This window comes from Xyrauchen texanus, chromosome 17 (assembly GCF_025860055.1).
Source record: "Xyrauchen texanus isolate HMW12.3.18 chromosome 17, RBS_HiC_50CHRs, whole genome shotgun sequence".
Classification (NCBI taxonomy): Eukaryota; Metazoa; Chordata; class Actinopteri; order Cypriniformes; family Catostomidae; genus Xyrauchen; species Xyrauchen texanus.
Genome location: NC_068292.1, coordinates 17,465,379 through 17,477,719, shown reverse-complemented (window position 1 = coordinate 17,477,719; position 12,341 = coordinate 17,465,379). Strand labels below are relative to the sequence as shown.

At 36.9% G+C, this 12,341-nt stretch overlaps 2 protein-coding genes across 2 annotated transcripts; both read right to left on the bottom strand.

Moving 5' to 3' along the window:
- Positions 1-909: 909 nt before the first annotated feature.
- snx10b (sorting nexin 10b) lies at positions 910-3,094 on the bottom strand. Its single transcript, XM_052146223.1, has 4 exons — positions 2,632-3,094; positions 2,452-2,552; positions 1,340-1,441; positions 910-1,190 (listed from the first exon to the last, which is right to left on the bottom strand). The coding sequence occupies exons 1-4, from the start codon at positions 2,722-2,724 to the stop codon at positions 998-1,000; spliced, it is 489 nt and encodes a 162-aa protein (XP_052002183.1). The 5' UTR covers positions 2,725-3,094; the 3' UTR covers positions 910-997.
- Positions 3,095-3,281: 187 nt separating this feature from the next.
- Positions 3,282-10,769, bottom strand: cbx3b (chromobox homolog 3b). Its single transcript, XM_052146222.1, has 4 exons — positions 10,630-10,769; positions 10,365-10,530; positions 5,528-5,685; positions 3,282-4,135 (listed from the first exon to the last, which is right to left on the bottom strand). Exons 1-4 carry the CDS (start codon positions 10,767-10,769, stop codon positions 4,018-4,020), a joined length of 582 nt encoding a protein of 193 aa, XP_052002182.1. The 3' UTR covers positions 3,282-4,017.
- Between the last annotated feature and the right edge of the window lie 1,572 nt (positions 10,770-12,341).

Sequence of the window (12,341 nt, the reverse complement as noted above, 5' to 3'; positions counted from 1 at the left end):
CGTGACATTTAGTGTTTCTTGTGTTTAATTTGAGTCCCACAGAAACCAAACAGCTACACCTACCCATAACCCTGACCTTAGTAGCAGCAAAAGTGACTCTTTCCCATGATCTCAAGACATGAGCGAATATATATCAACACAGTAAAGAAAACTGTGCTCATCAAGCAATTTCATACAGTCTTTAAAGGTGGGGAACAGAATATACAGTAAGTGCTCACCTAAAAAGATATTTTGGCCCTGATGATGATGTATAATTTACTTTTTTGAACACTGCATCCCTTTTAAGGCTTTATTTTGAATGGCTTGCTTTTGGAATCATTTATACTATTCTGAAAATGTATTTATGGTCTGATGTCATAATCAAAGCCTGTGAGGGCAGTGGTTAAATTTAAAAGAGACATTATAGCTTGCTTTCAATGCCTATTCTCTTTGAGGAAATGTTTATGATTAGGCTCTTACAGGTGTAAGACCATCAGTCATGGCAAGACAGAAGGCCAGCGGCGCTATCTGCTGGTCAAAGGTATGTGCAAGCAAAATGTTGAATATTTATTAGAAGGCATGCAGACAATGGCCTTTTTTATAGCCAAGTATGGCCATAAAATTGTTTGAGAAGACATTATTATTAGGAATTAGCTTTGCGCAATCGGATTTATATCACATAATGTCCTACTGTTCTGTATTTGCTTATTTGGATGGGGTAATTGCGATGAAGGGACTCCACAAGCATAAATTCCCTATCATAAACCTCTCAAAGCACATCTGTAGTTTTAACAGCAAAATGTCTTCCACTGAGCCCACATTATGCATCTAACTTCTTCTTTTTCTTTACATTACTTTGAATCTCAAGCAAGACACTAATGTATGCAAGAATGCATTTTAAATAATGTATTATTTTATTAGGTTATCCAGATTCATCAGTACAGATAATATGCAGTATAACATGATAATATAGATGTATGTATATATACATATAACTCAATCACTCTGATTAACAGTCTTATTCCTCCTCGACATTCTCTTCAGAGTCAGAATCAAAACGTTTGGTTCCTGAGCCAAAAATGTGGATGGCTCCAGAAACAGTGTAGTGGCTCCTGCCCTCGGCACAGGCCTTGATTTTTTTCACACTCAGTTGGGACTGTAGGAACAGGTGCAAGCAACTGTCTGAGAGCAGCACTGGGCTGTGAACAACCCTAGAAGATATAAGCACTTGAAAACTGAAACTGAGAGTATAGAGGTTTTGCTGGATTTTATGAGGCTCAACAGATACAGTACTTCATATATGTCTACATATATTCAAAATGTAATGTTAACTTGGTCTTTAAGGCAATTGGACTCTTACACTTCAAGAAACTTCCTGAGCCCCTCCATTCGGGCACCAATTTCTCTGGCATTGTTGAGACTGAAGAACGGGTTCTTTGGAGGAAGTTTGGGTAGATGTATTCTGCAATCAATAGACAAACTCAAATGTCAAATCAAATGTCAAATCACACACTCAACAAGCTAAGTTAGATATATCTTTTCATGCAAAGTAGTATATAACAGAGGAAAATGATGCATGTCATAAAGACATTTACCAAATGATTAAAGACTGAAACATTAGAATGTTTTCACTATTGCACAGTTGCCTATAAAGGTAATTAGCAAGAACTAGATCTATAAATGTGTAAATAGTAACTAATTACCTCACATGATAGTAAAAGTCAGATCTAAACCATTTCATATGTGTTGTCGAGGTGTGCAGTGGCCCCAAAAATTATTTGAACACTTAAGCAGCACTAAACAAATTCTGAATGTCTTTGCATTATATAACAAAATATGAAACCAAGTAGCATTTATTTTAAAGAAACACAGTACAAACACACTTTTCAAGCAAAACATTTAAAGAAAGCAGTTTCAAAGGTTTTGAAAGAAACTACAATAGCCTAAATATATATATATTTTTTAATTGAGACAAACTGTAATGTTGTGAAGTGTAAGTTGTTCATAGTTAACTGATTCTGCTAAACTGCATGGTTACTCTGTTGGGACACCTGCAACATTATATATATACACCAAAAAATGGCTCAGAAGATTTAAGTAAATTCTGAAAAAAACTCTACCATCATTTGTTTAAAGATGACACTTGATATGTTGTATCTAATGCAACGACATTCAAGTGGCGTCACAAGGTGTTCAAATACATTTTGTGACCACTATACAGGACCATAGCCCGTGAGTTGAAAGATGGTAGAGATTCTAGGGGCCCAAAGGCCCAGGGGGGCCCACAATAAATTCAAAACTGTGTCATTTTAATCGGTAAGGGTCCCAGAGCAATATATAGTCAGGGGGATCAGAATTTCTTGCTATGGCCCTGTCACTGTATATAACAAACCAATTATTATCAATGCAAAACACTGAAAAACAGGTGTACAGGATGTCAAAAAAAAAGAACAGGATACTATGGTTACATACATGAGCATGGCATTTTCCTGTAGCTGTTTTCTTAGCCACACAAATTCACTGTACCTCCGCCGCACACAAGAACTCTTCTTAGTGAAGGCCAAACTATTAGTCTGTGTGAAAATGAAAGATAATGTTCAGACCATATCTTTTGACCGCTTTGTGTATGTAATGACTGCTGAGCACACTTACGTGTATACAGATTTCATAATCCATGTAAGCATGCCAGAAATCCTCCTTCTGGATACGAGGATCCCTTACCCAAACAGCGGTGAATTCCTGCATAGGACCAAGACTGACAGAAAGAACCTTATGTATACGAACTCACAGACATTAAACAGAAACACATTTGCCAGTTCTCAGAGGTTTACAAAAAATGGGAAGAATAAAAACGGAAGTACTTTCATGAGACATTGGTGTTGTTGACCAACTGGGGCTGATTCATAGGAATTGTAGACTGGGGAAAACATCAGAGCTCATATAGAATCTCAGACTGACTGTGGTGCTTAATTTTTACCAGCCACCGGAGACAAAGCGGATGAGCACCATCATAAAAAATAAAAGAGCAGCTGGAAAAAGATATCTTTTCAGCCATTATCATAACTCCTGCATGATTGAAACAACAGAGTATTTCTATCACTGCTTAAATGGTCATTCATGCACAGTTGATCTTTAAACGTCCTCTTGATAATACAAATTGGTGGATGCATCTAAATGTATAATAATTTTTTATATTTAAAATAAAAAATCATGTTAAGAACAAGTTGCTTTGTTCTTTTACCTTTTGTATGTTCTTTTGATACTGCAAATGAACAGTTGTTTGAAAAAATGATCTCAATATTTCTGAGGCAATTTCATGTTTATTCAAAGCACCTACAGATTTCTCACTCGAGATTACATGTTAACAATTATCTTAACAGTGAACCAGAAACCCGAAGAGTGAAACTGCAAAACAGAAGTCTTCAAAACAAAACCTCAAAGGCCTATTCACACAACTACTATGAACAGACAAAAACCGAAAAACAAAGAATGAGTCACAATGTACACGAAATGTGATTGTATGGGCTACATTCTAGAATCTGTTTTGTGCAAATCTACTGATTTATACCTGCATGAGCTACGTTGTGACATCACAGATTACACGATCCATCACAGTATAAATTCAATAGGTGCGAAACCAGGGGGTTAATAGTACGGATAGTACATATACACATTAAAACAAATCCTATTGCGCAAGTACTGCACCACTTAATGTCATCTCCTATGTCACAGTTTACATTATAGTAACAAAGAGGACAGAACAATGAACATCAAGCAACAAACCAAATGTTCAAAACAACAGATCAGGAACTGCAACTTATGCATAATGACATTTTCATTACACCAATAGTGCTACAGTAGAACTCTAATACTTAAGTCACATTTCTAAAGGTTTAGTGTGCTAGGAAGAGCTTCACATTGGAGTGTGGATTCACACACTCTGAATACATGATAAATCAAACAGTAAACTTTTGCCACAGTGATTGTGTTTTGAAAGCTGCCCGGAGGTACAGTATTATCCACTGCTACATATTTCTCTCACTGCTCCTCTTCTCCGTGCCAGGTCAGCTTGTCCTCGTAAAAGTTGATTACCATCTGGGGCCACTTTTGACTGGCCTCTCTTGCTGACAGTAAAGCCACCTCATCAGAGTTTTTCCTGAGATGAAGTAAACAAATAATGATCACATATTAATGGACAAATACAGCAAATTAAAAGTACAACACAAACATGGTAAAAAGGGTGATGTCTTTCGGATGGGCTGTGAGGGGGCTTCTGATCTCCCCCTTTGTTTGTGTCAAGAAAGAATATAGACATTAAAGGAATTCCTTTGTACCTGTGCAGTTCCCCAAAAAGTTTCACTATTCCACAGGGCCTAAAAATCAGACTGGGTCAGAAATGCCAGATAGTGACAAATATGCCCAATCTATAAAAAAAAATGTGTAGAACAAAAATATATCCCTGTAGTGCATTCCAGTTTGTTTTTATATGTTATATATTATATATTTCATCATATTATGTTTTAGGTTGATGAAGTTATGGGTTTCGGCCTCTTTTAATATCATAGTGACCTGTAGCTCTCAGCTATCTGTATTAACTGTCTCACAGGCGAGTACTGTTGAATGTGTAGTGAATAGGAAGTGTCCTATAAAAAAAAAAAACATTAAGATCAGCTCTAAAAACACTGAACATTCCAACAACTCAAGAATTGAATCAATGATTATGTCAAAATTAAAAGTACCATCATAGTTGAGAGCTGTATAATCTAACATAGGGACTTAAATAACTGTTTAATGTATCATAGCTGTCATGATCCTGCCACTTTTGTCTTTGTTTATTCTTGTTGTGGCAGGATCATGACAGTCTCCTCTGCCTGTTTGTTTCTTGTGTATGCTTGTTTCTGTATTTTACCCCCTGTATATTGCAGGTGCCACGTGGAAAAAGCTAGCTCCGTTGCCGACTACAGCTTCTTACTCCAATCTGCTCGTTGTCTGCGGCACCTGCCTCCTATTACCCTTCCCTTTACAAGCTCCTCTCATGTTCAGTGTTGTGACAAAATGTTTTGTGTGTCTTCCCAGTCGGTTAGTTCCATTCTGTTATTGTATCTTCGGTGAGTTATCTAGTTCACAATTGTGAGATTTTTTGGTTTGTACTTTGGTTTATTGGTAAGAAAAACCCTTTAATTTGCCTCTGTGTTTGGGTTCTCCCTCAAAATCTGTGACAATAGCAGAGCATGTGTTTGTGTGTGTTAGGACATTAGCATTATTTACACATACTTTTGTATTTGGTTTTATTTGTTACAGCTTGAATTTTTAATTTATTGATTTTATTTTTTAAATTAATTATGTGATGTAACTTGCATTCATCTGACCAAAATGGATGACATTCTGTGGTTTTATATTACTACAAACTATGTGCCCTCATAAAGGTTAAAGAAGAGCTCTCATAAAAACAAGGTCATTTCTGATACTGGCTCTGAAAGATCAGTATGTAAAAAAGCTCGAAAAATTTGCATAACAAATAACAAGAAACCTAGAGTAGAAAAATTACCACTTGATGAGGAACATGAGCTCTCCCTGCCGGTCTGTGGATCCGATGATGCAGTCTGGTTCTGGGTGGCTGGACTGGCCTGCAGGGATCTCCAAACTGTGATTACCACCCTCCTCATTACTCCTTTCTATGAGTTCCTCCTGAGATTGCTGGTGAGCCTGCAAGGTGCCAGACACAGAACTAAACTATCATAAAGCTTTTATATCAAACAGCAAGAGCAATGGACCTGCAGGTTTTGCACAAGACTAAAATGTTCTGTAATAAGCCCACTGTTTCTTACATGTGCTATTACTTGCTGTGGCCCCAAAAACTATTTGGACACTTAGAAATAAAATGCCATACCAAGTGGCATTTATTACACTGGTATCACAAGCTCACTTTTCATGCCAAACATTTCAAGTCATATCAGTCATTTCTATTTGTATGGCGCTTTCATAACAAACATAATTTCAAAGCAGCTTCACAGAAAATTGTGACTGAAAAACGTGACTGAAAATCATGCCTCAAACATCACTTTGTCTTTAGGCCCCAAGTGAGCTAGCCAAAGGCGACTGGGAAGAAACCCAAAACTCCACAAGACGTTTGTTAATAGAAAGAAGGGAAAAAACCTTTGGAGAAACCAGGCTCAGCTGGGTGAGCAAGCTCCTCTCTGACTACACAGCATGAGTATAATGCCAATATTAGTTATATATGTGTAATACAAGACATGTATTATTTGAGTGAGCCGAGTAGATGTCGGTGGGCAATGTTTAAAACAAAAGGATATTGATTAATCTGTAAGATTAATGATTAAGTTTCATAATACAGTTGAAGTCAGAAGTTTACATACACTTAGGTTGAAGTCATTAAAACTTTAGCTTGAAATTATTTTTTGTTATTTTTAAACTATAGTTTTGGCAAGTCGACTCTGTGCATGACAAGTCATTTTTCCAAAAATTGTTAACAGACAGATTGTTTCACTTTTAATTGACTATATCACAATTCCAGTGGGTCAGAAAATGATGTCAAGCCTTTAAGCGATTAGCCAGTTAGCTTCTGATAGGAGGTGTACTGAATTGTACGTGTACTTGTGGATGTATTTTAAGGACTACTTTCAAACTCAGTACCACTTTGCTTGACATCATGGGAAAAACAAAAGAAATCAGCCAAGACCTCAGAAACAAATTGTGGACCTCCACCAGTCTGGTTCATCCGTGGGAGCAATTTCCAATCACCTGAAGGTACGAAGTTCATCTTACAAACAATAGTATGCAAATATAAACACCATGGGACACACAGCCATCATACCGCTCAGGAAGGAGACGCATTCTGTCTCCTAGAGATGAACGTAATTTGGTGCGAAAAGTGCAAATCAATCCCAGAACAACAGCAAAGGAAACAGGTAGACAAGTATCTATATCTACAGTAAAACAAGTCCTATATCGACATAACCTGAAAGGCTGCTCAGCAAGGAAGAAGCCACTGCCCCAAAACTACCATAAAAACCAGACTATAGTTTTCAAGTGCACATGGGGACAAAGATCTTACATTTTGGAGAAAGGTCCTCTGGTCTGATGAAACAAAAATGTAACTTTTTGCCATAATGACCATTGTTATGTTTGGAGGAAAAAGGGTGAGGCTTGCAAGCTGAAGAACACCATCCCAACCATGAAGCATGTGGGTGGCAGCATCATGTTGTGGGGATGCTTTGCTGCAGGAGGGACTGGTGCACAAAATATATAGCATCATGAGGAAGGAAAATTATGTGGAGATATTGAAGCAACATCACAAGACATCAGCCAGCAAGTTAAAGATTGGTCGCAAATAGGTCTTCCAAATGGACAATGACCCCAAGCATACCTCCAAAGTTGTGGCTAACAAAGACAACAAAGTCAAGGTATTGGAGTGGCCATAAAAAGCCCTGACCTCAATCCGATAGAAAATTTGTGGGCAGAACTGAAAAAGCATGTGCGAGCAAGGAGGCCTACAAACCTGAATCAGTTACACCAGTTCTGTCTGGAGGAATGGGCCAAAATTACAGCAATTTACTGTGAGAAGCTTGTGGAAGGGTACCCAAAACATTTGACCCAAGTTAAACAATTTATAGGCAATGCTACCAAATATGCTTTTATGTCAGCGGAACTTCACAGCTGCACGCTGTCACTCAAGTTGCGTTCAACACAGTTGTTTGAGATTGTGACAATGTGGGCTTGTCTGTGTCATGGTGATACTTGTTCATTTTCAGGGTGAATCTGTAATTATGGGCTCTTAAGACCTCAGTTTCTAAGTTTGCATTTTAATATCAGCACTGCAACATATCTGCCTACTGTATAACTCCTTGTAAATGTCAGAGTTAAGTGCAAATCTTTTGCCCTGCCAAACGCGATTGTGAGCATTTCTACATATGCAAGGTTGGCATGTGCACAGCGTTTGACAAATGTGGGTGGCTTTGTTTTATGGACAAGACACTTCCAAACACAGAGAAAAGGTGCAATTTACCCTTAGTGTACAGAACTAATTATCGAAATTCTTTTGACACTGAAAATGCTGGAACTACACTGAACTAAATTAACGCTTTTCAAAAAGCTGTGAAATAATGACAGAAGGCACGAATAAAGCAAGATCTTGCTTCAGTGTATAATTAAACATTACACATAACTTGGGACTGTGACATTGTTCACCGTAATAATTACTAGAAAAAGGTTTCCAAACTTCTCTTCTAATTGACAGATACGTCCAAATCCAAAAAGCATCCTTAAAGTGATAGTTCAGCATTTAATTAATATTATATCATCATTTCCCTACCCTCATGTTCTTTCAACACCATGAAACTTTCTGTGGAACCCAAAAGATCTTAGACAGAATGTTAGGGACTGACAGTCTCAGTCACCATTCCCTTTCAAAATAAAAAATATGCAGTATTCTGTCTAACATCTCCAAAATGTAAAATGCTCACATCATTTATTCACCCTCATGCCATCACAGATTTGATTTTAATTCTTCTGCTGAACACAAAGATTTTTAGAAGAATATAGTTTATACTAGAATTTATACTAGTTTATCCTTAATTTACACTAGAAAATGCATGGGTACCTAAACTTTGAAGCTCTTTGATATCTTTGTGCATATCGCAACCTACTGGGTAGGGAGGAGAATTAATAGTAAAAAAAGGACTTTATATATTATTAAGTTATATATATATTTAACTGTTTCTCACCTAAACCTATCATATTGCTTCTGAAAATCACTGGAGTCTTATGAATTACTTTTATGCTGCATCTATGTGCTTTTTGGAGCTTCAAAGTTCTGATCACCGTTCACTTGAATTGTATGGACCAACAGAGCGGAGATATTCTTCTAAAAATCTTAATTTGTGTTCTGCAGAAGAAACAAAGTCATACACATCTGGGATGACATGAGGGTGAGAAAATTAGAGCATTTATATTTTGTGGTGAACTATCCCTTTAATTTGATGCATGGAAAAAGAAGACATATGGGTTTGGAACAACATGGTGGTGAATGATGACAATTTCCATTATTAACAATAATATTATTATTATTAATAATCATTCTGTAATGCATGTTAAATGTGTATCATGTACTGGAATATAGTAAACAATCATTACGTTATATGTGAAATTAACTAGTTACTCACTACTTGAGTATGGACTGGATACTTAATTTTCCTTGAGTAATTTTTAACATTATTACTTTTAATTCTACTTGAGTAATTGTACTTTTACATGAGTAATGTTTTTGGCTACTCTACCCACTTCTGCTTAAAATAAAGTAGTGATCCTAACTGACCTATAACAGGGAAATTTTTCTATGATTAAATGTCAGGAATTGTGAAAAACGATTCTAGAGTTGAAATGTATTTATTTACATAAGGTGTATGTAAACTTCTGACTTCAACTGTAGTGTAATAATATCACAATCTCACTTTTCAAGCAAAACATTTCACAAAAAGAAGGTTGTTTGGTTTTAAATAATAAAACAATAGATGTACTGTTCAAAATTAAGATAAATAAATCTTTGGAAAACTTTCTGGTGGTCAAATCTTAGTGAAACAGGTCCAAAGTTGTGATGAACTACACATGTGTGTATTTGAGGGGATCTGGCTACATACATCCACTAACAAAAGACCTTGGGAATAAATTTCAAAAATGAAAAGAAATTTTGGTTCTGAGCAAAGGTGGCATCTGCTAGCATCATTTGCTTGCAGATGCCACTTATTTGATTAATTATTTCTAATGCAATTTATATGTACAGAATTTTAATTGTGTCTTAAGACTTAAGTGTCCAAATATATTGTGGCCACTGAATGGGGGCTTTCAAGTGTTTTAATCCTCATTGTTAAAGGTGCACTCAGTATTTTTTCCTAATTAAAGAAGTTTTACTTCTAAAGAAATGAATTACAATTTTGAAACAGATGTATAAAATCATAATCATTCACATGATATGAAGACTCACGGTCATATCAGTAACCTTTTAAAAGCTGTTCTTATTCTACATAGACAGGGTTCCCTCATGGGGGCTGCCATGTTGAGATCACATGACCAGCTGGATCCTCCTTGCTTAATCTCAGTAACTGCCCTGTTATTGGACTCTTTCACTCGTGGATTAAATTATTCATGGCTGACTGTGAATAGTGAATTTCTACAATGGCATCGGTAACTGAAAACTACTGAATTTGAATGAAGCTGCATCCATAACCCTTAGATTCCAGTGTAAGTCAAGATGACATAAACAAAACATTACTGCGTGCACTGCGCGATGCATAAAGAAATGCATTCTTTACATCACCCAGCAACATTGGAATGGCATGTGCACCTGTACAGCATATATAGACACAAACCGTATCAGCATCAAGCTCAGATAACTCCAGCTTGGGCTGGACATCATGGTCTAGAGACTGACAGCCCTCTTGCTCTGTTTCTCCTGACACTGCTAGATTTCTGAGAAACTCCTCTATCAGTTCAGGACAGTCCATGTTGTCCTCTGGCTCCCAGGTATTCTCGGCACTGAGAAAAGTATGACAACCCTGTCATATACTGGCAGATATTTATAGTATGATATAAATTTCTGACACACAGACAACATCAAAGTTCCAGGATACGCACTCTGTGAAGCCCTTCCACTTCAGATAGTACTCAACTTTTCCCTCATGGACTCTTCTGCGAATGATTTTGTCCACTGCAAACTCTTGGACAACTGTCGTCTCTTCTGCCTTCCTGTTTTTCACATTCTGCTTTTTCCTCATGATTTCCTGTAAAGGTACAAGACCTTTTTTAGCATTTTAAACAGTCAATGTATTATAATAATAATTACAATTTATTTCTTCTTGTAGTTTTTGATAACGCAAAACTTTAACTTTTTGATAACATACATGTTCAATACACATGTAAGAGACATTTTAAAAGCCCTTCCCTTCGAGACATACTTAAGTGTTTTCTGTTATCTGGGGTTAATGTGGCGATGTTGCACGTGTCAAAGGGGATTTAGAGTCCTTAGAAAAACAATGGCAACAAAATATATTTGACAACGAATTCATACATTTTAATGACGTATCAGTTCCTGTTGAGTAAACTTTGTAAGTCACGGATAAGCAGGCTAAGATTATGAATAGTTGTTGTTATATTCCCTTTCCTCTTCGCTATTGATGTCGAATTTGACGAAGTGCGCGAGCCCACCTGCAGATGCCTCACGCTCTTTTCACGCGCTATTCTTTTATTAACACGGATGTTGATGAATCCAGGCACAAATGGTCAGTCTGCTCAAAAAAGCCGGTGCCTCCGCACGGAAGATCACAATGCATTTAATACCTAATGCATCATGTACTATGTCGCCTCCACGATCATGGCATTACTGTTTTGTTTACACAACTTTTCATGAATGACTCAAATTAAACATGGCCGATTGGGAGAGGGGAGGAAGTGGTTTCAAAGGGAAGAGGTCACACCAGGAAAGCCGGGGGAGGAATCCTTAAAGGCGCATCCGGAGAGCAAGACCTGGCTGAATTTCTCTGTGCACATTGGCGTTTTTGAGGCGAGGTGGTTTGATCTGACACGGAAGAATTACAGTGCAGAACGCGCTCAGAGAATTGCGAGTCTTTGGAATTATTACAGCTTGTGGATATAGATTTCGAATTATTGCCAATCATAAAGTAGTAATTGCAGTGAAATAATGTCAGTTGTTTTGTTAGTGACAAAAGAACAGGGGTTTTGTTTTTAGTGAGAACTTGTTTAGCATCTCTGTTTGGGGAGGATGCAGGTTGAGTAAATGCGTTTTGTTATGACGTCATAGTTGTAATATTGTTGGAACCGCTTGAGGGCGCATGTGACACTCTTTTTGCCCGTTGTACTGTGTTTGCGAGACTTCAAAAACCAATTTAACAACTTGATTTCAGTCTATCGGGTCTGTCACTGTCAAATAGCTACACAGTCCGCAACTGCGTTAATGTTTATGTAATTTTACATAAGGCCTTTAGGTTACGATTGAATATTATATTTATAAAGACAAAGTTGTATTGTATCATCTTGACAATTTGTGTTTATTTGTATAAGGTTTTAATTATTTAGATTTAAATGTGCTGCTCTTTTCTATTTTATAATGTATAGGCGCCATTGATTTTATTTTCTCCCAAAACACTAAATAGCAGCAAAAACTACCACAGCACATTCCTAAACACCTGTTTGTCACTATACACTGCAAAATTGTCCTGATCCATGAGATCTTTGCATGTGGTTTCTATAGGTTGAATTTGAGACAAATCGATTTCATAAATTTTTTTACATTTTCAAAATGTTGCAAATGTATGTATCTAATGAAAATC

Excerpts from the sequence above, each read along its gene's own strand:
- snx10b (XM_052146223.1), bottom strand. The coding sequence starts at position 2,724 with ATGCAGGAATTCACCGCTGTTTGGGTAAGGGATCCTCGTATCCAGAAG. Across the intron at positions 2,553-2,631 it reads ATTATGAAATCTGTATACAC|ACTAATAGTTTGGCCTTCAC; the intron begins GTAAGTGTGCTC and ends ATTTTCACACAG. Across the intron at positions 1,191-1,339 it reads CTCAGGAAGTTTCTTGAAGT|GGTTGTTCACAGCCCAGTGC; the intron begins GTAAGAGTCCAA and ends TATATCTTCTAG.
- cbx3b (XM_052146222.1), bottom strand. The coding sequence starts at position 10,769 with ATGAGGAAAAAGCAGAATGTGAAAAACAGGAAGGCAGAAGAGACGACA. Across the intron at positions 10,531-10,629 it reads AAGTGGAAGGGCTTCACAGA|TGCCGAGAATACCTGGGAGC; the intron begins GTGCGTATCCTG and ends TACTTTTCTCAG. Across the intron at positions 4,136-5,527 it reads CTCATGTTCCTCATCAAGTG|GAAAAACTCTGATGAGGTGG; the intron begins GTAATTTTTCTA and ends ACTTCATCTCAG.